Below are 26,916 nucleotides of genomic sequence, written 5' to 3' on the forward strand. Positions count from 1 at the left end.
TTTCCCTGTCACATTGGAACATACCTATGTAGAACTCCATGCAAATGGGGGGGGACGTCACGTGATGACGTAGGGTCGAGACGTTGGGAATCCAGCTCCCTCATAAAAAGTAATGAAATAGGGTTTAAATGAAGAAGAATTAATAAATACCTACTAGAAACTATTTATAAGTAACTCAGGATTATTTTTGGATATGGCTCCTAAACCGAAACAGAAGAAAGCTACTACTTTGAAGACTGCGCAAATCGGCGGGGAAAAAGGCCTAACTGTCTCGGCGAAGCCTCAGACTCAAGTTGGATCTCCTCCCGGTGAAGTGCATGGCACTTCTGATGATGCGGGACAGGAAGTTGCAGCACTGTCGGCGGTCTCTAAGAAGAAATGGCAAGAACAACGCATGCACGAAGAAACAAGTATGCATGAACAGATATTAACAAAACTACAAATCCCAACTACGGCTGGAAGTGAATCGGAAGTGGAATCAGACTCTTTGGGAAATACAGAGGATGAAGAAGAGGAAAAGAAGGAAGAGATTAAAGGAGACATAAGAGATATCCTGATATATATGATGAATGAATTAAAAGCTATAAGAACAGATATAAGAAGGATGCAGGATACACTCGATAATGTGGTGGAAAAACAAAAGAAGATGGATAATAAAGTTAAAGAGATGGAAGTAAAAATGGAAGAAAACACTGAAAGAATAGATAAGATAGAAGACAATAATCTTGTCTGGACAATAGAAAGAAAACGGATGTTGCAAAAAATAGATGCGCTTGAAAACTCTATAGTAGACGAAATAATATTAAAATTGTTGGTCTTATGGAAGGTACAGAGGGAGAAAATCCAATAAAATTCTTTCAAGAATGGATTCCGAAAATTTTGGAAATGAAAGAAGGAAGCCAGGTAATTGAAATTGAAAGAGCACACAGAGCTTTAAGACCGAGACCTCAACAAGATCAAAATCCAAGATCAATTTTGATAAAATGCTTAAGGTATCAAGATAAAGAAATGATCTTGAAGGCAGCTACTCAAGGTGCTAAAAAGAGAAATGGGCCATTGATAATAGAAGGGAAAAGAGTTTTTTTTTATTCAGACATAAGTTATGATCTTCTGAAGAGGCGGAAGGAATTTAATCCAGTGAAAAAATCTTTATGGGAAAAGGGCTATAAATTTTTATTGAGCTACCCAGCAAAATTGATAATTTTCCTGGATAACGAAGAAAGAAGATTTTTCGTTGACTACCAGAAAGCGGAGAAATTTGTACAAGAATTACCTGATGTCCACGAGGAGGAGTAAAGAATTATAGAAATGAAGTGGACTAATGATGAAGACTGAAATAAGGTTGGACTTGATGGACATTTATAAGGAAAACAAAAATAGCTGAGGAGTATTAATTGGGAGTAGAGACATTAATTATTTTCTTTTTTTTTCTTCACTAATATATTTTCTTTCTTTTTTTTTGCGGGGGAGCTGGAGGAGCTCCTGATCGATGGCTGCGAGTTTCACGTGTACAATCATGGCGATTGCCATGACCCGTAAAATGGGGGGGGGTAATGTTGTGTTCTTTTTATTCGCAACATTAGTGGGGGGGTATTTTGTTTTTTTTCTTATATATTAGTTACCTTTTTTCTATTTTCCTTCTTTTTTGCCTGGATGGTTGGGGAGAGACTCATAACAACATGGAGAATTTCAAAGAGTTCCCAAGGTATTATGAATGATTAATTTACTTAATTTTTTAAGTTTTAATGTTAATGGACTTAATGGACCTGTGAAAAGAAAAAGAGTTTTAACATATATTAAGAAAATGAAAGGAGATATAGCTTTTTTTACAAGAAACGCATTTAACAGAAACAGAACATAAGAAATTAAAGAGAGATTGGGTTGGAAATGTCATTGCAGCTTCATTTAATTCAAAATCGAGAGGAGTTGCAATTTTGGTTAATAAAACTTTACCAATTAAAATACAAAATGTAGTAATTGATTCTGTGAGGAGATATGTGATTAAACATTGTCAAATTTTTTCAGAATTATGGACTCTTATGAACATTTATGCACCAAATGAAAATGATGCAAAATTCATACAAGAAGTTTTTTTGAACTTGGCTGATGCACATGATAAAATATTAATAGGTGGAGATTTTAATTTTTGTTTAGATCCAGTTTTGGATAGGTCAACTAAAGTTGCTACAAAATTAAAAGTAATAAAACTAACTTTATCATTAATGAAAGATTTAAATCTGATTGATATATGGAGAAAAATTAATCCAAGAGAAAGAGATTATTCATTTTATTCAAATAGACATAAAACTTACTCAAGGATTGATTGATTTTTATTATCAAAAAATATTCAGGATAGAGTGAAAAGTGTGGAATATAAAGCAAGAATACTGTCAGATCATTCCCCCTTGATAATGACAATGATAATGATGGATAAGGAGGAATCGATCTATAGATGGAGATTTAATTCAATTTTATGAAAACATCAAGATTTTTGTGATTTTATGAAAAAACAGATTCAATTTTTTTTGGATACAAATTTACATTCAGTTGAAGATAAAATTGTATTATGGGAAGCAATGAAAGCATATTTAAGGGGTCAGATTATAAGTTATACATCTAAAATTAAGAAGGAATACATGGCAGAAATAGATCAATTGGAAAAAGATATCATAAAGTTAGAAAAAGAATCTCAAAGATATATGACAGAAGAAAAACGAAGAAAACTTGTTAATAAAAAATTACAATATAATACACTCCAGACATATTGTACAGAAAAAGTAATTATGAGAACTAAACAGAAATATTACGAATTAGGTGAAAGATCACACAAGATTCTTGCTTGGCAGTTGAAAACAGAACAGGCTTCTAAAACAATAAATGCAATTAGAACAAGTGTAAATAAGGTTACTTATAAACCTTTAGAAATTAATGAAACTTTAAAAAATTTTTATACTGAATTATATCAATCAGAATCACAAAATAAGATTGCTGAGATAGATAAATTTTTATCACAAATAACCCTTCCAAAATTAAATTTGGAAGAACAGAAAGGATTAGATATGCCCTTTACATTAAAAGAGGTTGAAGAAGCTTTAGGATCACTTCAGAGTAATAAATCCCCAGGAGAAGATGGTTTTCCTCCTGAATTTTATAAAAAATTTAAAGATTTATCAATTCCTCCTTTTATGGAATTAATATATCAAATGGAAAGAATGCATAAACCCACAATCTTTTTAAACAGCGATCATAACTGTATTGCCAAAAAAAGAGAGATCCTTTAAAACCAACATCATATAGACCTATTTCTTTGTTGAATACAGATTATAAAATAATAGCAAAAATTTTATCTAATAGAATATCTAAATATTTACCAAAATTAATACATATGGATCAAACAGGTTTTATTAAAAATAGACAATCAATGGATAATATAACCCGGTTACTTAGTATAATTCATTTGGCACAAAAAAGAGAGGAAATGAGTGTGGCAGTTGCTTTGGATGCCGAAAAAGCATTTGATAGATTGGAATGGGATTTTTTATTTAAGGTATTGGAAAAATATGAGTTAGGAAAATCTTTTATACAATGGATTAAAACCTTAAATACTAATCCTCAAGCTAAAGTAGTTACAAATGGTCAGATTTCAACACCATTTTGCTTAACGAGGTCAACTAGACAAGGCTGCCTTTTATCACCTGCTTTATTTGTATTGGCAATAGAACCATTAGCTGAATTAATTAGAACAGATTCAGACATTGGGGGCTTTGGAGTTAATCAAGAAGAATATAAAATTAATTTATTTGCTGATGATGTTTTGATTTATTTAACAAACCCATTGCAATCTTTGCAAAGATTATCTTTTAGATTGGAAGAATATGGGAAAGTATCAGGGTATAAAGTAAATTGGGATAAAAGTGAAATTTTACCCCTTACCAAACGAAATTATAATCAATGTCGATTAGTAACTCAATTTCGATGGTCAATAAATGGGATAAAATATTTAGGTATTAGAGTTGATAATGATGTAAAAAATTTATATAAACAAAATTATTTGCCATTATTTAAAAAAAAGAGGATCTTGATAAATGGATGATGTTACCAATAACATTAATAGGTAGAGTTAATGCTGTAAAAATGAATATATTTCCTAGATTGCAATATTTATTCCAAACTTTACCAATACAATTCCCTCAGAAGTTTTTTCAAGAACCGAATAAATATGTAAGGAAATTTCTTTGGAAAGGAAAGATGTCAAGAATATCATTGGTTCCAAAAGGGGATTAAATATATAGGTGATTGTTTTGAAGGAGGTATATTGATGTCGTTTGATCAATTAAAAAATAAATATAAAATATCAAACAACACTCTTTTCTGTTATTTTCAATTAAAGGCTTATTTACGAGAAAAGCTGGGTCAAACAATGTTGATGCCAAAACCTAGTGAAATAGAAATATTAATTCAAAAAGGAAAAATTAAAAAATTTACATCTTGTATGTACAATTTGATTCAAAAACAGACAATTGAATCTGGAATTCATAAATCAAGACAAAAATGGGAATCTGATTTGAATGTTAAAATTGATGGAAAAAGTTGGTCAAGATTATGTTCTGATAGTATGATAAATACAATAAATGTTCGACTTAGATTAATACAATATAATTTTTTACATCAATTATATATAACACCACAGAAAATAAATAGATTAAATTCGAATATGTCTGACCAATGTTTTCGATGTAATCAAGAAATTGGTACTTTTTTACATTCTACTTGGCCTTGTATTAAAATTCAACCATTTTGGATAAATTTAAGACTATTATTGGAACACATTACTGGAGTACAACTCCCACATAGTCCAATATTATTTTTATTAGGAGATATTGAAGGGACAATACCGAAACTTAAATTGAATAAGTAGCAGAAAAAATTTATAAAAATTGGATTGGCAGTAGCTAAAAAAGTTATTGCAGTTACTTGGAAATCTGATTTATATTTAACTATGGATCGTTGGAATAATGAAATATATAGTTGTATTCCACTTGAAAAAATTACATATAATCTAAGAAATGAATATGATATATTTTTGAAAATTTGGCTCCCATACCTACAAAAGATGGGATTAAATATATAGGTCCTTTGAAGATAAAATTATAAAGTAATTGGGGAAAGTAAAAATAAATATTAAAATTATTTTGAACTCCATGGAGCATGTGGGGATCCTCCGATATCCAGGCAATCTTTTTCTTCTTTCTTTCTTCCTTTTTTTTTTCTTTCTTTAGATAAGGGTTTCAGGAGACATCCCCCCGCTATGTCTCCCCTCACAGTCCTCAGCAGCCCTGTGTCCACCGTGGAGAACTTCAGGTTCCTGGGAACCACCATCTCTGAGGATCTGGAGTGGGAGCAGAACATCAGCTCCATCCTGAAGAAGGCCCAGCAGCGGATGTATTTCCTGCGTCTCTTGAGGAAATATGGTCTGCCTCAGGAATTGCTGCTGCAATTCTACACTGCAGTCATTGAGTCTGTCCTGTGCACCTCCATCATTGTGTGGTTTGGAGCCGCCACCAAGCAGGATAGAACCAGACTACAGCGCACAGTGAGGACTGCCGAGCGCATCATTGGAGCCTCCCTGCCCTCTATTGTGGACCTGTACTCTTCCAGGTTGAAGAAGAGGGCGGGGAACATCATAAAGGACTCCTCCCATCCTGCGCACGGACTGTTTGATCTGCTTCCGTCTGGTAGGTGCTTCAGATCCCTCCAGACTAAGACTAATAGGCACTGGAGAAGTTTTTTCCCTACTGCGGTCACTTTGCTGAACAGTTAACTGTCGGTTAACTGTCAGCTAACTATTACTTGGATTGCACTACCTGTATGTATAATCTATATTTTCATTTATATTTATCATTATTATTGTTATGAGCAGAGAGACAACATCTGCCGGAAGTAAATTCCTTGTATGTGCATAGGTACTTGGCGATTAAAGTCTGATTCTGATTCTGATAAGGGTTAAGGGGGGGAGGGGGGAGGATTAATATTATTTTTATTTTTCTTACTAATTTTTCATTACATTTATTCTTTGTAATTTTCTAAAAATTTAATTAATAAATAAATAAAGAACTCCATGCAAATATCCCCTGAATATTTGCCACATTTCTTCTGTACATTTCCCAGAGAACATCTGTTCCAAATTTATGCCTCCAAGTTCCTGCCTGTTAGCCTCATACTTCCCCTTACTCCAATTAAACACTTTCCTAACTTCTCTGTTCCTATCCCCCTTCAATACTATGGTAAAGGAGATAGAATTATGATCACTTTTCCACCTTTAAGGATCAAGTTTCATGGTACTTGGAAGCACATGATAAAATAGGCTGAAGTCATCATGGTTCTCTCAAGGAAAAATCTTGCCTGACAGATCTATCAGGGTGTTGGGCCAAAGTAGAGGAATGGGCCTCTTGCTCGTGATGTTTTACTCATCTCGGTGCTGAACTGAGACTGCAGCCTGCATCTAACGACTGTGACTGTGGCTCATGGCTGTGGACTCTCTTTTGTGAGTATTATTTGCTTGTTCTTTTTGTTTAGACATTGTTGTTTTCTGCACATTGGGTGTTTGATAGTCTTCTTTTGTTTTAATAGGTTCTTGGGTTTCTTTGATTTCTGGCTGCCTTTAAGGAGACAAATCTCAAGGCTGTATATAGTAAACATACTTTGATAACAAATGTGCTTTGAACTTTTGAACTCTGAGTTACTTGAGGAAATAACAGGCAGGATAACCAAAGGAGATTCAGTACATGTTGTTTACTTGGATTTTTAGAAGACTTTTGACAAAATATCAGACAAGAGTCTGCTTAAAAAAGAGCCCATGGAAAATTACTAGTATGGATAGGAGATTGGCAGGATGTCTGTTGCTGTCAAGTGGGAATAAAGAGAGCACTTTTTGGTTGGCTGCTGGTGGTATTCTGCTGGGGTCAGTGTTGGGACCACTTCTTTTCACATTATATGTCAATAATTTGTGTGACGGAATTGATGGTTTTGTGGCCAGGTTTGTGGACAATACAAAGATAGGTGTAGGGGCGAGTAGTGTTGAGGAAACAGGGAGCCTGCAGAAGGACTTAGACAGATTAAAAGAACAAAACAGAAGTTGGTGTTACATTGAGTAAGAGAAATTAAATGATAAAGGCAGAAATAGGACAAATATTTGGAGGAGATGAAAATGTAAACTAATTATCTGAAATTCTTGAACAGCGTTGAGACCAGGCTTAATGTGGCTAATCAGAAGAATGTGTCTCTGGAATATCTTCCCTGGATCATGATAGGCATTTGAAGTGAAGGTGGATAAATATCTGATAGACTGGGAAATGAAGAAATGCCACAGAAGAGAAGGCTAGCAAAGATCAATTATGATCATTTTAAATGGTGATGGGGAGGGGGGGATAAACTTGATGGGTCTGATTGCCTATTCTTTCTCTTATTTCCTTGTGTATGAGGTGTATTACTGTAGGTTTCATTGTGGTTTATAGTACAGATTTACTGGCTGAAGATGGAGGGGTCAGATTGGGAATGTGACAGAAATACAAAGTTGCTGTAAGCCTGAGGAGTGATGTTTCACCAAGCAATCATTTGGTCTGAAACAGAAAATGCTTAGAAGGCTAGTTAGTGTCTGTGGAAAGTGAAAAAGTTAAAATATCAGGTCCAGGAGCTTTCATCAAAGTTTGGTCTCTCTGAGGTGGAGGAGATGACATCTTCACCCCCAAAAGGGTAAATTGCTGCTTCCTGTGGGATGATGGTGAGTGGAAAGGGAGGAGGTAAAATGGAAAAGTGCTGTAACTGCTGAAGTTAAAGAAGAAATTGTGTAGATTTTATACTTGTAACTTAATACAAAGATACAAAGAGAGACAAGATACAATAATTCTTCACACTCACTACAGTGGTCTCCTGTGGCAGAACCCTGGCCGAACTCGAGGTCTTCTACCTGAAATAATGAAGAAGGTTACACAATAAGTGAACTCAATAATGAACAGCATTGATGTACTTTTACAGAATGAATTAATTTGAGGATACAAAGACCTACGCAGACTGTACTCCCTGCGTATTATAAATAAAATACATTTTATGAAAGTATAAATAAAATACACAGAAGAGCTAAGGAAGCTTTGAAATTCCTTCCACTTAAACCCAACACCTACACCAGTATTGTGATCAACTACAATTCCTTTGCTGGTACTTTGTTGATCTGTTCTGTTGACTTTTTAAAAATTTGATTAAAAATTTAGATGGAAATGAAGTTAAAAATACTTCAGCATGTAGGACATCAAAAGTAAATGAATCACAAGTAATGTTACTTCATAGGATACTGGAGTTCATGGGAACTGAAAACCACTTTCCTAAACTAATTTATTCAGAAAATTTTCAAAGATTCATAGCACATTTTATTATCAAATTATTATAATAAATACACCTTGAAATTTGTCTACTACAGGCAGCCACAAAGCAAGAAATCTGAACAACTCAATTAAAAAAAGACAAAAACCACTGTGCAGGAAAAGCAGCCAGAGTAGGCCCAAGCCTGGGTCCCCAGTTCATCACACCCTGGGGCAAAAATGCACAGCAGCCAGATCAGTTTACAGCCTCAGTGCTGCGGAGAAAGGAATAAACATTCACGGGAAAGCGAGTGAAATCAGCCTGACTCTTGCCTCTGTACTTGACACGTGGGCCTCAGTCTATCTGAACTGCCGTTTAAATCGCCCAAGCACTAGGTAGTGCCATGCTTCAGAATCTGGATCCAACTGCACCAACAAACCTGGGCCGCCAGCCCAAAGCTGTTCTCGATCTCACCAAATTGGCTCAGCACTTGGAGCGATCCAACCTTGCACCCAAGTTATGTACATGGGCACCCAAACTCTTCTGCATCGAATTCTCTCTAAATTGCTCACTCCATCTCCGACAGTGGTACAAACTCTGTCCGCAACCCCGGCTCGAACGCGTTGTGACTCACAATGCCCCAGCACTACCCATCCCCTCTCCACTGTCTGTGGCAATAGTTCACCACAATTAGCTTCAGAAAAGTTGCTACAAGGAATGTTTATAGTTGAAACTCTTCCTTTATGATTTACCAGTAAGCTGTTACACATCTTCAGCAGTAGTTGTTAAACTGGAAAGTTAACAAGGTTTATTGAAAAATTAAGCATAACACAAAACCCTGAAGGAAAAATGTATGTCACAAAAAGCATGGGAATTGATTAATATGCAGGCTTAAAAACTACCACCATTTGAGAAGAAACTATAATAGCCACAGCCAAGGTAATTAAAAATCTAACCTAATGAAATTAATTTTATAGACTTAACATCAGAAAATGCTGGAAATGATCAGTGGAGACAGTAGAACTAGAATTTAGTCTCATTTTTCATCAGAAGATTTCATTCCCCACTGACAAAATTGAAAGCTTGAATATTTTCTGTATCATCGTTTTTACTGCAAACTTCCATCACTTCATTGTTTTGCCTTTTGCTTTACAGCTTAGAAAAGGAGACACCTCCTGTTGCACAGACAGTATAACATCTTCTCCACGGTGTTATAAATACATGAAACAAATTAAAGGAGATATGAAATTCTGTTTAGATCACACATAAAGCATATTCCAGAATAATCAGCAAGGAGTTGAAAAGCTGCCAAATTTCTGTATTTTTTATGTAATTTTTGACTGCTAGTTTGTCATATGCACATGCATACATAGGTGCAATGACAAATGTTATTTGCATCAGCATCACAGACATGTAGCAACTAACTGAAATATTCAAACAAAACTCAGCCTAGTTGGTTTAATATACTACCAGTCGAATACCACACTCACCAGTTCTATGGCATTACGCGTGCTCATAACCCCAAATGCACATCACCTATGATATCTGTATCCACTGAAATCATTGCCATAAAGCTGCTGTTGAAGCTCTGTGCATTTTGGCTACCACGTTTCTTCTTTACAATGACCACACATCAAAAGGACCTTATAAACGATCAAACACTTTGGGTGCTACTTTATGACTGTCTGTGCTGGATCTTAACTACGCGTGATGTGTGTGATTGCATGTACAGTGTTTTACATCTTGTCCTGAGAGGAACAATTTTTAAACTCTTCTCAGGCTTCCAGCCAGGTACAGGTATTGATCTTAACCAACATTTCAATGACAAACTGCCATCTTCATCAGGGATGATGCCTGGGCAAGTCTAGTCTGGTGGTATTTATACTCCATCATCCAATCGGGTTTCTGCTGTCCCACCCTGTTTACAATTGAATTGCAGTTCTTACTTAGAGCGAGACCTTCATCTTTGTTAAAATTCTTCTCCACTAGTTTTGTGCTGTCGAAGTCAATCCTTTGGCCATTGCGAATGCAGTGTTCTGCTTCCACCAGTTCCTCCATGCTCCATGATATGGGTTTCCACCATGTGTTCCATCTGGCCGAAAGACGCTACTCCATATTCACAGGGAATCCTGTAAACGCCAGCCATTGAGCCCCAGGTCATCTTTGACCCATAAATTGTGATTTGAGCTTCTTTACTTTACGGGTTTGTGGATGGTATTAATCTGGTACTTCTTCAAGATCCTGGCGATCCTTCCAGAAACTGTGGCAAATAGGGAAGACAGGCAGTAGTGACAGGTTCCTCCTCGTTGTTAGGTTTCGTGGCTCTTCTCTCAGCTCTTTTAAGGGCCCTATTGATTTCCTTCACCATTCTTTAGGAACATAGTGTGCAATCATCTTATCTTCTTGTGGAGACTCTCCAGGTCCAAAATAGTTTTTGCACTGTTAGTCTTGAGTAGAGAGAACCACTCTACATTGGAAGGCATAACGGTGGCTGTTATTGCTGAGGTAGAAGTCTCCGTGAGTGGGTTTCCGATAGATAGATAGATAGATAGATAGATAGATAGATACTTTATTCATCCCCATGGGGAAATTCAACTTTTTTTCCAATGTCCCATACACTTGTTGTAGCAAAACTAATTACATACAATACTTAACTCAGTAAAAAATATGATATGCATCTAAATCACTATCTCAAAAAGCATTAATAATAGCTTTTAAAAAGTTCTTAAGTCCTGGCGGTAGAATTGTAAAGCCTAATGGCATTGGGGAGTATTGACCTCTTCATCCTGTCTGAGGAGCATTGTATCGATAGTAACCTGTCGCTGAAACTGCTTCTCTGTCTCTGGATGGTGCTATGTAGAGGATGTTCAGAGTTATCCATAATTGACCGTAGCCTACTCAGCGCCCTTCGCTCAGCTACCAATGTTAAACTCTCCAGTACTTTGCCCACGACAGAGCCCGCCTTCCTTACCAGCTTATTAAGACGTGAGGCGTCCCTCTTCTTAATGCTTCCTCCCCAACACGCCACCACAAAGAAGAGGGCGCTCTCCACAACTGACCTATAGAACATCTTCAGCATCTCACTACAGACACTGAATGACGCCAACCTTCTTAGGAAGTACAGTCGACTCTGTGCCTTCCTGCACAAGGCATCTGTGTTGGCAGTCCAGTCTAGCTTCTCGTCTAACTGTACTCCCAGATACTTGTAGGTCTTAACCTGCTCCACACCTTCTCCATTAATGATCACTGGCTCCATATGAGGCCTAGATCTCCTAAAGTCCACCACCATCTCCTTGGTCTTGGTGATATTGAGACGCAGGTAGTTTGAGTTGCACCATATCACAAAGTCCTGTATCAGTTTCCTATACTCCTCCTCCTGTCCATTCCTGACACACCCCACTATGGCCGTGTCATCAGCGAACTTCTGCACATGGCAGGACTCCGAGTTATATTGGAAGTCTGATGTGTACAGGGTGAACAGGACCGGAGAGAGTACGGTTCCCTGCGGCGCTCCTGTGCTGCTGACCACCGTGTCAGACCTACAGTCTCCCAACCGCACATACTGAGGTCTATCTGTCAAGTAGTCCACTATCCAATCCACCATGTGAGAGTCTACTCCCATCTCCGTTAGTTTGTGCCTTAAGATCTTGGGCTGGATGGTGTTAAAGGCACTAGAGAAGTCAAGGAATGTAATCCTCACAGCACAACTGACCCCCTCTAGGTGAGAGAGTGATTTGTGCAGCAAATACGTGATAGCATCCTCCACTCCCACCTTCTCCTTATACGCAAACTGAAGAGGATCCTGGGCGTGCCTGGTTTGTGGCCTCAGATTCTGTATTATCAGCCGCTCCATGGTCTTCATAACGTGCGACGTCAAGGCAACAGGTCTGAAGTCATTCAACTCCTTTGGTTGTGGATGCCATGTCCGAGGCTAGCATCCAGTTTTCGTTGTATTAGAACGTCCGAGAATGAGAGGCAACCGTCCTTCTCCATCTCCATCATAAGTTGAATGTTTGGATGTATGCTGTTCAGGTGGTTGTGGAACCGTTGGAGTGCCCGGAGGCCACGAGTAGTATTTCGGGCAGACGAGATGCACAGTGGAAACTCACATCGAAGAGCATAGGAGGTATATCTGTCTTGGTTACCTGGAAAAATTTGCAATGGCTGTAAGATTGACTTTGATGGCACAAAACTACTGTGCTGCATCTGGTGAAGGAAGCTATTGAAATAAAAAAGAATTTTAACAAAGATGAAGGTCTTGTTCTAAGTAAGAACTGGAATTTGATCGTAAGCAAGGTGGGACAGTGGAAACCTGATTGGATGAGGGCTAACCAAACAGGAGAGACAGACAAAGTGGGGTATAAATACCACCAGACTAGACATGCCCGGGCATTATCCCTGACGAAGATGGCAGTGTCAAAACGTTTGTTAAAATCGATACCTGTACCCAGCTGGAAGCCCGAAAAGAGTTTATTCATCACATACGCAAGGAAAGCACATGATCCTTTTTGAATAATATTTTATTTAGCTGTATGTATGTGTATGGTTGAATGATAATAAATTTAAACTTGATTTTATAAAAGGTGTGAGAAAGATGTAAGACAAATCAATTTCCCTGTCCCTGCCCCTGCCATGTTTCCTGGGTATCACTGATCACCGAATAATTGGCCTGGTTCATTTTTCAAAACTAGGAAGATAAAAATACAGTGGATTCCGGTTAATTGGGACACATCAGGACCAGTACATTTTGGCCCAATTAAGTGATTGCCCCAATTAGCTGAAGTTTCATTGAATTGACAATATTACTTACATCCTTCATAAACATGAGTAAATATCTTTACGTTACATCTCCATCTAAATGTGAAATGTGCAATTATAGTAATTTATAATAAATATTATGTACAACAGGATAGTCAATATAACATAGAAAAGCAGTTGTGTCAGCATGAATTAATCAGTCTGATGGCCTGGTGGAAGAAGCTGTCCTGGAGCCTGTTGGTCCTGGCTTTTATGCTGCGGTACCGCTTCCCAGATGATAGCAGCTGGAACAGTTTGTGGTTGAGGTGACTCGGGTTCCCTATAATTCTTCAGGCACTTTTTACACACCTGTCTCTGTAAATGTCTTGAATAGTGGGAAGTTCACATCCACAGATGCGCTGGGCTGTCCGCACCACTCTCTGCAGGGTCCTGTGATTGAGGGAAGTACAGTTCCTATACCAGGCGGTAATGCAGCCAGTCAGAATACTCTCAATTGTGCCCCTGTAAAAAGTTCTTAGGATTTGATAGGCCATACCAAACTTCTTCAACCGTCTAAGGTGAAGGAGGCGCTGTTGTGCCCTTTTCACCACATAGTCGGTATGTACAGACCACGTGAGATCCTCGGTGATGTTTATGCCAAGGAACTTAAAGCTGTTCACCCTCTCAACCCCAGATCCATTGATTTCTATAGGGGTTAGCCTGTCTCCATTCCTCCTGTAGTCCACAATCAGCTCCTTTGTTTTTGTGACATTGAGGGAGAGGTTGTTTTCTTGACACCACTGTGTCAGGGTGATGACTTCCTCTCTGTAGGCTGCCTCATTATTGTTTGCGATTAGGCCAATCAATGTAGTGTCATCAGCAAATTTAATTAGCAGAGCAGCGGGTGGTGACAGTTATAGGTACACAGAGAGTACAGGAAGGGGTTTAGTACACAGCCCTGAGGGGCACTTGTGTTGAGGGTCAGAAGGGCGGAGGTGAGGGAGCCTACTCTTACCACTTGCTGGCGAACTGACAGGAAATCCAGGATCCAGCTACGAGGCCGAGGTCTCTGAGTTTCTTGTCAAGCCTGGAGGGAATTATGGTGTTGAATGCTGAACTGTAGTCCAAGAACAGCATTCTCACATAAGCACCCTCAGATGTGTAAGGATGGTGTTTAGAGCTGTGGCTATTGCATCGTCTGTTGATCAGTTGTGTCAGTAGGTGAATTGTAAGGGGTCTAGTGTGGGTGGCAGCATGCTGCAGATGTAGTCCCTGACCAGCCTTTCAAAGCATTTGCTTATTATTCAGGTGAATGCGACAGGATGCCCGTCGTTCAGACATGTTATGTTGGTCTTTTTAGGTACAGGGACAATGGTGGATGCTTTGAAGGAGGAGGGCACTCTACACTGGGAGAGGAAGAGATTAAAAGTGTCTGTAAACACACCTGCTAGTTGTGCTGCACACATTCTGAGTACCCGCCCTTGGATGCCGTCCGTTCCCACAGCCATGCAGCTGTCCACCTGTTGGAAACACCTGCGTACTTTGGCCTCAGAGATGACTGAGCTGCCGGTTGCATCATCTGCAGGACTCCTCAGGGGCTCAGTATTGGCGACACGGAATTGAATGTAAAAAAAACTTAGCTCGTTTAGGAGAGAGACATCGATGTTGGAATCTCCACTGTGTTTGGCTTTGAAATCTGCGATGGAGTGCAGATCTTGTCATAAGCTGCGTGTACTGTTGGTGGAAAGTTGAGTCTGAGTCTTGTCTCTGTATTGTTGTTTCACTGCCTTGATGACTTTGCGCAGTTCGTGGCTGCACTTGAGCTCTTGCTGATTACCGGCAGTGTAAGCTCTATCTCACGTGGTAGGTGCTGCTCGCATGGAACTGTTGATCCAGGGTTTCTGGTTTGGAAAGACCCTGACCAATTTCTGGGTGATAACATCCTCAATGCACTTCCGGATGAAACTCACGACCCCTTTCGTGAACTCATAGAAATAGTTAAAAAAGTATAAAAAAAGATAAACTGAGTAACAAATTATAAATTTAAATGAAATTCAAAACAAATTAGAATACTATCAATACTACTGCAGTATTATAAAAGTGTGTACAGGTATTAGTTCCTAATACTTGGCATTGTTGGCATCCGTCGGTCTCGAGAGACCATGGATCTGCGCCTGGTGTTTCCAGGGCGCAGGCCTGGGCAGGGTTGTATGGGAGACCGGTAGTTGCCCAAGCTGCAGGCCTTCCCCTCTCCACGCCACCGATGTTGTCCAAGGGAAGGGCACTAGGACCCATGCAGCTTGGCACCGGTGACGTCGCAGAACAAGTGCCTTGCTCAAGGACACAAACACGCTGCCTCAGCTGAGGCTCGAACCAGTGACCTTCAGGTTACTAGTCTGATACCTTGCCCACTAGGCCACGACAGACAGAGGAATTCATTTGCGTTGCATTCTTTTGACGGTAAATGAACAAAATCAGGGCACACACCTAGTGCCGATAATGGACTGCCTTCATACCATGCTATCGACAACTGCATCCTCCAAATCTTCATTTTCATTGTTGGTATCTTCAAATTCTCTGTAGTATCTAACTCTCTGATGTAGTGAAATTGTTTCATTTTCACTCCTGGTCATTTCTGGCATCTCCAAGCCTGAATGCTTGAAACCGCAGCAAGCAAAACAATTGTAAATTGTCTTACTGTTCATTTCTCACCAACCTTCAGTGACAAAAATCGCTGTTTTTTTAACGTAACACACGCCACTGACTCTATTTAAAAACTATTCACTCGAAGCACAGTGTTGTGTTTACCAGCCACGCAAAAGCACATGATGCTAGCTAGAAACTGTTCGGCATTATTCTCCTGCTCCAATTAAGCGGCATAGTGTGCCAAATAAATGAAGAGAAACCCAACTAATTTTTTCGATTAGATTTTGTTCTTTAACAGTTGTCCCAAATAAGCCGTTACCCTGATTAACCAATGGCCAATTAACTGGAATCTACTGTACATCACCAGGTGTTGAGTTTTCCTCTCTTTGCCACAAATGAATCTATCTATCGACAATTTAACCGATGAGACAATTCCAGTGTGACAAGGAATGGGAAGCTTACAACATCTCCATGCTGGTAAGCTGTAACGCATTCAAAAATTTGAACTTCAGCCAACCACAGCATGTACTTGAGATTCCTGTCCTTGTTTTGCTAATTTCTAGCTAAATTGCTTAGATGTGAGCATGCACAAACCGCAAGGGGAAAAAAAATAATCCATTGACACACATTGATGATCTTTTGGGTTTCCAGGTAAGAGGGAAGGTAGGTGGGTGGAGGAGGGAGGGGTTTCTTTTACCTACTATCTTCCATTTTCTCGTATCATTGCCCCCTCCCCCAGCCACTTTTCCCTTCACCTAGTCTCATCTATCATCTGCCCACTTGTACTCCTTCCCCTCCTCCTCATCTTATTTTGGCTGCTTCCGCCTTCCTTTCCATAAAAGGTCTCAGCCCAAAATGTCATCTGTTTATTTCCCTCCAAAGATGCTGCCTGACTTACCGAGTTCTTCCATCATTTTGTCTGTGTTGCTCTGGATTTTCCTAATGCAGAATCTTGTGTCCAATAAGCGGAACATGGTTACATAAACATCCTGTAGCTTACCTCTTTGAGCTGAGTTGGTCCAACGAGGCTGTGGATGTTGTCCCTGATACCATGGGCGATGGGAAAAGTGTGCACCCAGGGAAGTGTGATGGCTGCCCCTACCATGGAAGTCAGACATTCCTCTTCCTATGAAACATATGAAAGATCCATTGAATGAAAGGAGTATTTTGATGACTCTGGGCCAGTACTCGCTGGAGTTAGAAGAGATTGGGGGGGGGTGGGATCTTATTAAAACCTATTGAATATTTAAAGACCTAGATAGAGTAGATGTGGGGAATCTAGGACCAGAGGGCACAGCCTCAGAATTGGCGGAAGCCCTTTTAGAACAGAGATGAGGAGGAATTTCTGTAGCTAGAGGGTCATGAATCTGTGGAATTCATTGCCACAGACAGCTGTGGAGGCCAAATCACTAGGTACATTTAAAACAGAGTTTGATAGTTGCATGATTAGTAAAGGCATCAAAGGTTACGAGCAGAGGTAGGAGAATGAGGTTGAGAGGGATAATGAATCAGTTATGGTTGAATGACAGAGCAGACCAAATGGGCTGAATGGCCTAATTCTGCTCCTGTGTCTTACAGTTTTATGCTATTAAGCCCCTGCTGTTATTTTACTCAAATGTGGGCACTGGGTGTAAGCACCAGCAAATGATCAATGCAGAGGTGAATCCTATTTAGCATCATAGAGCAGTGGTTTTCAACCTAATCTGCTCATGACCCACTTCTGACTTTCATTTAGCTCTGTGATGGGTGATTTGTGTGTGGTCAAAGAGGACCAGAGATCAGACATGCTGCAGCTCCCTCTCCCCCTTTACACAAAGGCTAAATTGTTTTGCTACCTTATTTGCATCATCTAGCACATTTTCCCATTCACTCCATTCAGGGTTCCAATTAAATTACATTTTTTTTTGTTTATGTATATCAGTAATATTTCATTGAACAGTAAACTTACCATGGTCCATTCAGAAACTCCTTTTTACTTGATACCCCTATGAAATCCTGGGGGGGCCATATGGCCTATGTTGAGATCGACTGACAGAGTACTACAGCACAGAGGCAGACGTTTTGGCCATATAGCTTGTGCCAAACTGCTATTCTGCCCAGTTCATTGAGTAAGCTCACAAGCCATTTTTTTGGCTGCGATCAGCATTTCAGTTCAAAGCTGGGATTGAATTTGGTTATCTCGATCCCATTAAGGACGAGTATGTGCTTCACTGCCGCACATAGGGCAAATATTTCCTCCTCTTTAACCTGAGTCTCTGAGAATAAGAGCATACAACTATAGTGTTCTCCATTTACTCTTGAAGCTCTGATGCTCTTGTTACAGTTTAGTGTTCAAAACTAGCTTCAATATTTGAAGTCAAAGTGTCTTTACTTTTCCATTGCCTCAAGTAAAGCACATTCTTTCTTCTTCCTTCTCCCATTGGGCAGAGGGTACAAAAGCCTGAAAGCACGTACTACTAGGCCCGACGACCGCATCTATTCCACTGTTATCAGACTCTTAAACGGACCTCTTACACGACAAGATGGACTCTTGACCTTCCAATCTTGCACTCATCATTTAACTTCACTGTGCTTTCTGTGTACTATCATTGTTACTGTTTTACCTTGTTCTAGCTCAATGCACTGTGTAATGATTTACACTACATGCTGCATCCGCAAAGCAAACAGCATTAAGAAGGACCCCACGCACCCCTCATACAAACTCTTCTCCCTCCTGCCATCTGGGAAAAGGCACCGAAACATTCGGGCTCTCACAACCAGACTATGTAACAGTTTCTTCCCCCAAGCCATCAGACTCCTCCATACCTAGAACCTGGGCTGACACCAACTTACTGCCCTCTACTGTTCCTATTGTCTTGTTTATTATTTATTGTAATGCCTGCACTGTTTTGTGCACTTTATGCAGTCCTGGGTAGGTCTGTAGTCTAGTGTAGTTTTTGCTGTGTTGTTTTTACATAGTTCAGTGTAGTTTTTGTACTGTTTCATGTAGCACCATGGTCCTGGAGGAACGTTGTTTCGTTTTTACTGTGGTTTATAGTTGAAATGACAATAAAAAGTGACTTGACTTGAAGTGTATGAACCAAGACCAGCTTGTCATTGTGTCTTCATACAAATAACAATAATAAACTAAGACCAATTGAATATAATACCAGTGTGAAAGTCACATTAAAGAAGTTTAACTGAAAATCCAATTCACTTCATTGCAAACTTTTTACTAAAAGTATTCTGCTTTGACTGCAGAAACATTTCATTGATCCTCTCCAAACCCAACAATTCTCTTTTTGCAAACTGAGTCATCTGGACTTCAGTACAACATCGAGGCACAGCAGGGGTACTAAATGAGATATATCTGGTTCAATGGGTTCTGAAAATATGAAAAAACAATCAGAGGTTCTCTTGGTCTCTGGTTTTCATTGGTCTACGAACCATTGTCATTATGCCATACACAGTCCTTTAAATGCCATCTTAACAATGTTCCTGGAATTTCTCTGTGTACAAAATGGGTACCTATTTCCCTGCCTAACAATATTGATAATCTGCATTGCAGATGAAAGGTTTTTGAGCTTTTCAGAGATATTATACAGCATAACTCTACAATACATCTTCTTGGCTTTGTTTTATTAAAATAAAACAAAATATCTCCCAACCTCACCAATTTGTTCATTTCTTCCTTCCTACCACTGACTTTTAATTTGTCAAATTAAAAAATAAAATTCTCATGATTTACAGAATGATGATTAATAAGTAAGATTTTAGTTTGTTCTCCATGGTCTATCTAATTTGGCAAAGACAGACAAGAAGGAAATGTTAATGCACACTGACCTGGGACAAGAGGCCGCGGTTGGCTCTGTATAATCCTGTTCTTCCCTGCGCATACAGTGTTAATGAGGCCCTTTAGCTTCTGAAACTTGTGAACCATCACATCCTACAATCAAGAGAAAGTATTATCAGTAAGTGAATAAAACAGAACCCTGCCACAAATTAATTCAATTTTCAGCACCTAATAGCATTACCAGAACCTGCATTTACACTGTACTTAAACACACCCAAGAGGTATCACGAGCATGTTCAAAGTAAATCTGTCACCAAAGACTTTGGAAGGGTGCAGGAGGAGACTAAAAGAGAAAGGAGTGCAAAGCCAACAATGGATTGATAAAAGAAATCGGTTTTAAAATTGGTGCATTGACATATTGGTAACTAACAGGGGAAGCTGGCAGGTCTGAACCGATATTGTCAAGTCCAGGAGTTAAAAAAGGCATATTTGAAAGCTGTGGTAAAGAGTGAAATGGGGAATGCTTTGGAGGTGACAGTAGGTAATTATGGTAATGGATATATGGTCTGATGTTGACTGCAGGGTCAAATTCAATTAAACTATAAATGAACTGGATCAGCCTCAGGCAGTCAGGAAGAGATAACCTGTTGGAAGTCAGGGTGTAGAGTTCATAGTGGGAACTGAATTTGGTCTTGCCAATATTTGAGTGAGGGATATCTATCACTGCTTCTCCAGTATGAGACTTCAGAGGAGTGGATGGATAACCCAGAGTAAGGTGTCATTAGTGTATAAGTGGAATCTGACAATTGCTTCTAAAGGGGTCTAGAGGACCTGAGTTAACAGACTCAGGTTTAGTATCACAGGAATATATCGTGAAATGTGTTAACTTTGCAGCAGTACTATAATGCAGTAAATACCAATGGAGGAAAAAAACTGTGAATTACAGTAAGAGAGAGAGAGAGAGTGTGTGTGTGTGTGTGTGTGTGTGTGTGTGTGTGTGTGTGTGTGTGTGTGTGTGTGTGTGTGTGTGTGTGTGTGTGTGTGTGTGTGTGTGTGTGTGTGTGTGTGTGTATAAATATATAAAAGAGTTAAATTAAAAAGAGTGCAAAAATATAAAGTAAAAGAGTAGTGAGGTAGTGTTTATGTGTTCAATGTCCTTTCAGAAATCAGATGGCAGAGGGGAAGACGCTTTTCCTGAATTGTTGAGTGTGTGCCTTCCCGCTTCAGTATCTCCTTCCTGATGGTAGAAATGAGAAAAGGGCATACGAATCATAAAGACTTTTAGGAAAGATTGAATAGGTTAGGAGTTCATTCCTTAGAACACAGAAGATTGAGGGGAGACTTGATAGGTATACAAAATTATGAAGGGGTATACATAAAATAAACATAAGCAGGTTTTTTCCACTGAGGTGGGGGGGGGGGGGGTGGGCACTTCAACTAGAGGTCGTGAGTTGAGGGTGAAAGGCGAAAAGTTTAAGGGGAACATGAGGGAAAACTTCTTCACTCAGAGGGTTGTGAGAGTGTGGAATGAGCTGCCAGACAAGTGGTGCATGCGAGCTCGATTTGAACATTTAAGCAAAGTTTGAATAGGTACATGGATGGTAGGGGAATGGAGGGCTATGGTCCCGATGCAGGTTGAAGGGAGTAGGCAGATTAAATGATTCCAGCATGGACTAGATGGGCCAAAGGGTCTCTTTCTGTAATGTACTTTTCTATGACTCTAAGACAGGCAGGTAGGGAGAAAGGGTGGCATAGCTCTGCTGGTAAAAAAAAATCAAATCATTAGAAAGAGGTGATGTACAATCAGAAGATGTAGAATTGTTGTGGGTAGAGCTAAGAAACTGCATGAGTAAAAATCAACACGTACAACAAGCTGGAGGAGCTCAGCAGGTCAGGCAGCATCTGTGCAAACGAGTAGTCAACGTTTTGGGCCGAGACCCTTCGTCTGGACTGAAGAAGGAGGGGGCAGGGGCACTATAAAGAAGGTGGGGGGAGAGTGGGAAGAAGGCTGGTAGGTATCAGGTTAAAAACCAATTAGAGGAAAGATCAAGGGGTGGGGAAGGGGAAGCAGGGAGGGGATAGGCAGGAAAGGTGAAGAAGATTACATTCGTAAGGTGAAAGCACTGTGTAGTAGAAGAAGGCAGAATCACGAGAGAGGTGATAGCCAGCTGGAGGAGACGGCAGAGTGAAACTGGGATGGGTGAAGCCTACTACTTTAACAAGGATTCCCCTTCCCCTGTTGATGACACCTTCTCCTGTCTTCAACTCTCCTCCTCTACTGGACCAGGCCTTCTACCTGCACTCGATCTTTTCATCTCCAACTGTCGCCGAGACATCAACCGTCTCAACTTCACCACTCCTCTCTCCTGTTCCAACCTCACTCCCTCTGAACGCACTGCCCTTCACTCTCTCCGCACCAATCCTAACCTCACCATCAAACCTGCAGACAAAGGTGGTGCCGTAGTAGTCTGGCAGACGGATCTCTAACTCACTGAGGCCAAACAACAGCTCTCTGACACCTCCTCTTACTTACCCTTGGAACAGGACCCCACCAAAAAACATCAAACCATTGTCTCCCGTACCATCAATACCCTTATCAACTCTGGAGATCTTCCATCCTCAGCCAAAGAACTCATAATTCCCACATCTGAACTGCTCGGTTTTACCTCCTCCCCAAGATCCACAAGGCTGACTGATCTGGTAGACCCATAGTTTCGGCCTGCTCCTGCCCTACTGAACTTGTATCTTCCTACCTGGACTCCATTTTGTCACCCATAGTTCAGTTCCTCCCCACCTCATCCGGGATACATCCCATGCCCTCCACCTCTTCAATAACTTCCAGTTCCCCGGTCCCGACCGCTTCTTTTTCACTATGGATGTCCAATCCTTATACACTTCAATTCCCAGTCAAGAAGGCCTCAAAGCCCTCCGCTACTTTCTTGACAATAGACCTCACCAGTTCCCCAACACCACCACACTCCTCCGATTGGCAGAACTGGTAATAACTTAATAACTTCTCTTTTGGCTCTTCCCACTTTCTTCAGACCAAGGGTGTAGCTATGGGCACTCGCATGGGCCCCAGCTATGCCTGCCTCTTCGTGGGTTATGTGAAACAGTCTATGCCACAAATCTATACTAGTACTGCTCCCCAACTTTTCCTTCGCTACATTGACGACTACATTGGTGCTGCTTCCTGCACCCATGCTGAGCTCATCAATTTCATCGACTTTGCCTATAACTTCCACCCAGCTCTCAAATTCACTTGGTCCATCTTGGACACTTCTCTCCCCTTTCTCGATCTCTCGGTCTCCATCTCTGGAGACAGACTGTCCACTGACATCTTCTACAAACCCAATGACTCTCATAACTACCTCGACTATACCTCTTCCCACCCTGCAAAATGCAAAAATGCTATTCCCTATTGCCAGTTCCTCCATCTCCGCCACATCTGCTCCAAGGATGAGGCTTTCCGTTCCAGGACATCCCAAATGTCCTCTTTCTTTAAGAATTGTGGTTTCCCTTCTGCCATCATCAATGATGCCCTCACCCGCATATCCTCCATTTCCTGCACTTCGGCCCTCACCCCATCCTCCTGTCACCACCACAGGGACCTAGTTCCCCTTGTCCTCATCTACCACCCCACCAGCCTCCGGATCCAGCATATTATCATCCGCAACTTCCGCCTACAGGACCCCACAACTAAGCACATCCTTCCCTCTCTACCCTTCTCCGCTTTCTGCAGGGATCGCTCCCTCCGCGACTCCCTGGTCCACATGTCCCTCCCCACATTCAGGGCCCCAAACAGTCCTTCCAGGTGAGGCAACACTTCACTTGTGAGTCTGTTGGGGTCACCTATTGCATCCGGTGCTCCTGGTGCAGCCTCCTCTACATCGGCGAGACCCGACGCAGATTGGGGGACCGCTGTGTCGAGCACCTCTGCTCCGTCTGCCACAACAGACAGGCAGCTTCACCTGCCTGTCTGTGTCAAGTGCCACCCACTTCAACTCTGCTTCATAGTCCCATTCGGATATGTCCATACATGGCCTCCTCTACTGCCATGATGAGACCAAACTCAGGTTGGAGGAGCAACACCTCATATACTGTCTGGGTAGTCTCCAGCCCCTTGGCATGAACACTGAATTCTTCAACTTCTGGTAATTCCCTCCCTCTCCCTTCACCCATTCCAGTTTCACTCTGCCTCTCTTCTGATTCTGCCTTCTTCTACTACACAGTGCTTTCACCTCACCTGCCTATCCCCTCCCTTACCCCTTGATCTATCCTCTGATTGGTTTTTAACCTGACACCCACCAGCCTTCTCCTTCCCACCCTCTCCCCACCTTCTTTATAGGGCCCCTGCCCCCTCCCTCTTCAGTCCTGACGAAGGGTCTCGGCCCGAAACATTGACTGCTCATTTCCACAGATGCTGCCCGACCTGCTGAGTTCCTCCAGCTTGTTGTACTTGTTGATTTGACCACAGCATCTGCAGTGTACTTTGTGTTTGAACATAGAACAATACAGCACAGTACAGGCCCTTCGGCCCACAATGCCGACCTTAAACCCTTCACCTTAAATTCCTCCATATACTTGTCTAGTAGTCTCTTAAATTTCATTAGTGTATCTGATTCAGGCAGTACATTCCACGCGCCAACCACGCTGAGTAAAAAACCTTCCTCTAATATCTCCCTTGAACTTTCCACCCCTTACCTTAAACAGACAAGAGATTCTGTTGTTACAAGGATACCCGAATGATGTGTTGCCTCCCTGGTGCCCGGGTACGGGATATCTCCGATCGGGTCCAGAGTATTCTCAGGAGAGAGGGTGAGCAACCAAAAGTCTTGGTACATGTTGGTACCAATGACATAAGACAGAAAAAAAGAGGAGGCCCTGAAGGAAGATTACTGGGAGCTAGGAAGAAAACTGAAAAGCCTGACCTCCAGAGTAATAATCTCAGGATTACTGCCTGAGCCACGTGCTAATAGCAGAATTAAACAGATGAATGTGTGGCTAAGTAACTGGTGCAGGGGGCACTGGGATCTATTTTGGAGGAGGCATGACTTATACAGAAACGATGGGTTACACCTGAACTCAAAGGGTACTAATATCCTGGCGGGTTTGTTTAATATAGCTGTTAGGGGGGGTTTAAACTAAGTTGGCAAGGGGAAGGAAACCAGTGTGTTAGGGTCGAGGAAGAAAATATCCTTGACTTAAAGGATACTGTGCAGCAAAGATGGCAAGAAGGACAGGCAGGTGAATAGACAGGGTAATCTGCTGTGCGATAGAAATATAGCAAAATCAGTAACAGATACTGATCTAAGTGTACTATACTTAAATGCCCGCAGCATTAGCAATAAAGTGGATGACCTTGTTGTACAACTACAGGTTAAACGATATGACATAGTGGCCATCACTGAATCATGGCTAAATGATGGATGTGATTATGAGCTAAATATTCAAGGATACACCGTGTACAGGAAAGATAGGAAGGTAGGTAAAGGGAGTGGTGTGGCCTTGATGATATCAAATCACTAGAAAGAAGAGACATAGGATCAGAAGAAGCAGAATCCCTATGGGTCAAGTTAAGAAATGGCGAGAGTAAAAAGACACTAATAGCAGTTATATATAGGCCTCCAAACAGCAGCCGGGATGTGGACTACAAGTTACAGCTGGAAATAGAAAAAGCGTGTCAGAAGGAAAATGTCAAGATAATTATGGGAGATTTTAATATGAAAGTGAATTGGGAAAGTCAGGAAGATACTGGATCTCAGGAGAGGGAGTTTGTAGAATGCCTATGGGATGGCTTTCAGGAGCAGCTTGTCCATAAGCCCACCAGGGTATCTGCTGTTTTGGATTGGGTGCTGTGTAATGAGCCTGAGGTGATTAGGGAGCTAGAGGTAATGGAACCCCTTGGAAGTAGTGCTCATAATAAGATCGAGTTCAGTTCCAAACTTAAAAAGGAGAAGCTGGTATCAGGTGTATAAATATTTCAGTGGAACAAAGGAAATGACAGTGGTATGAGAGAGGAAATGGCCCAAGTTGATTGGAAAAGTACCGTAGATTCCGGACTACAGAGCGCACCTGATTAAAAGCCGCAGGCTCTAATTTTAGAAATAAAATCAATTTTTTAATTGTAAAGGCCGCACCGGATTTTAGGCCGCACCGCTACTTTTAAATATACATACGTATCGGTAACACAAATTACGTTGCATATACTTTTTTACTGAACAGCACGAACAACATTCCAATATCTCCTAGCGACTGGTAAAAATATATATACTGCAGCCTACCAGGAAAAGTTATTGATCGACTTTAACTTAAAAGCAGCGTTTTCGCTCGGGTCTAATCGGGTCTGACGCGCTTGCGCAATGCGATCGGGGCTAATCGGGTCTGACGCTTGCGCATTGCGATCGGGTCTAATCGGGTCTGACACGCTTGCGCAATGCGATCGGGTCTAATCGGGTCTGACGCTTGCGCATTGCGATCGGGTCTAATCGGGTCTGACACGCTTGCGCAATGTGATCGGGTCTAATCGGGTCTGACGCGCTTGCGCAATGCGCTCGGGTCTAATCGGGTCTGACGCTTGCGCATTGCGATCGGGTCTAATCGGGTCTGACGCGCTCGGGTCTTGCTTTTCTTCGAGTATTTTCCATGTTGATGAGGGTGAGTACAAATGACTGATTTACAATAATTTAATTGTGAAAGTGCGCTTGATTTATCGTACAATTTCATTGGACCTCTGTGAACTACTCATCAATTTTATTGGTCTACTGTTACGAGGCAAAATGTTTACGAGGCGGCATGAAAAAAAACCATGTATTAGCCGCTCTGGATTATAGGCCGCAGAGTTCAAAGCTGTTCAAAATGTGGGAAAAAAGTAGCGGCTTATAATCCGGAATCTACGGTAAGCTAAGTGGAGGGACAGTAGAGCAGAATTGGATGAAATTCCTACAAGAAATAAGGAAAGTGCAGGAAAAATATATTCCAAGAAAAAAGAAAATCATAAAAGGGAAAATGAGACAAATGTGGCTAACGAAAGAAGCTAAGGCTAAAATAAAAGCAAAAGAGGCAGCGTACAAGGAAGCAAAAATCAGTGGGAAAACTGAGGACTGGACTAATTTTAAAAATTTACAGAAGGAAACTAAGAAAGTCATTAGGAAAGAAAAGATGAATTATGAAAGGAAATTGGCAATTAACATAAAAAAGGACACTAAGAGTTTTTAAAAAATATATTTAGAGTAAAAGAGTGACACGGGTAGATATAGGACCTATTGAAAAGGATGCTGGAGAAATTATAATGGGTAACAAAGAGATGGCAGAGGAACTAAATGAGTATTTTGCATCAGTCTTCACAGTGGAAGACATTAACAAGATACCTGATAGCCAGAGGTCTCAGAGAATACAATTAGGTA

The 26,916-nt window shown here is 40.8% G+C and overlaps 1 protein-coding gene across 3 annotated transcripts in view; it reads right to left on the minus strand.

The window, feature by feature from the left end:
* Nucleotides 1-26,916, minus strand: part of fam120b (family with sequence similarity 120 member B) — a 173,985-nt gene that overhangs the window by 13,438 nt on the left and 133,631 nt on the right. For 2 of the 3 annotated variants that reach the window (XM_073051611.1, XM_073051610.1), the window contains 3 exons: nt 19,561-19,663; nt 16,739-16,864; nt 7,918-7,966 (listed from right to left, as the gene is read on the minus strand). In XM_073051611.1, the coding sequence (XP_072907712.1) occupies nt 7,918-7,966; nt 16,739-16,864; nt 19,561-19,663 (278 nt within the window). Of the gene's footprint in view, nt 1-6,777; nt 7,768-7,917; nt 7,967-16,738; nt 16,865-19,560; nt 19,664-26,916 lie in introns of those variants that run through there. The other variant, XM_073051613.1, reaches the window with a different exon arrangement.

Source organism: Hemitrygon akajei, chromosome 7 (assembly GCF_048418815.1).
Source record: "Hemitrygon akajei chromosome 7, sHemAka1.3, whole genome shotgun sequence".
In the NCBI taxonomy this organism is placed as follows: domain Eukaryota; kingdom Metazoa; phylum Chordata; class Chondrichthyes; order Myliobatiformes; family Dasyatidae; genus Hemitrygon; species Hemitrygon akajei.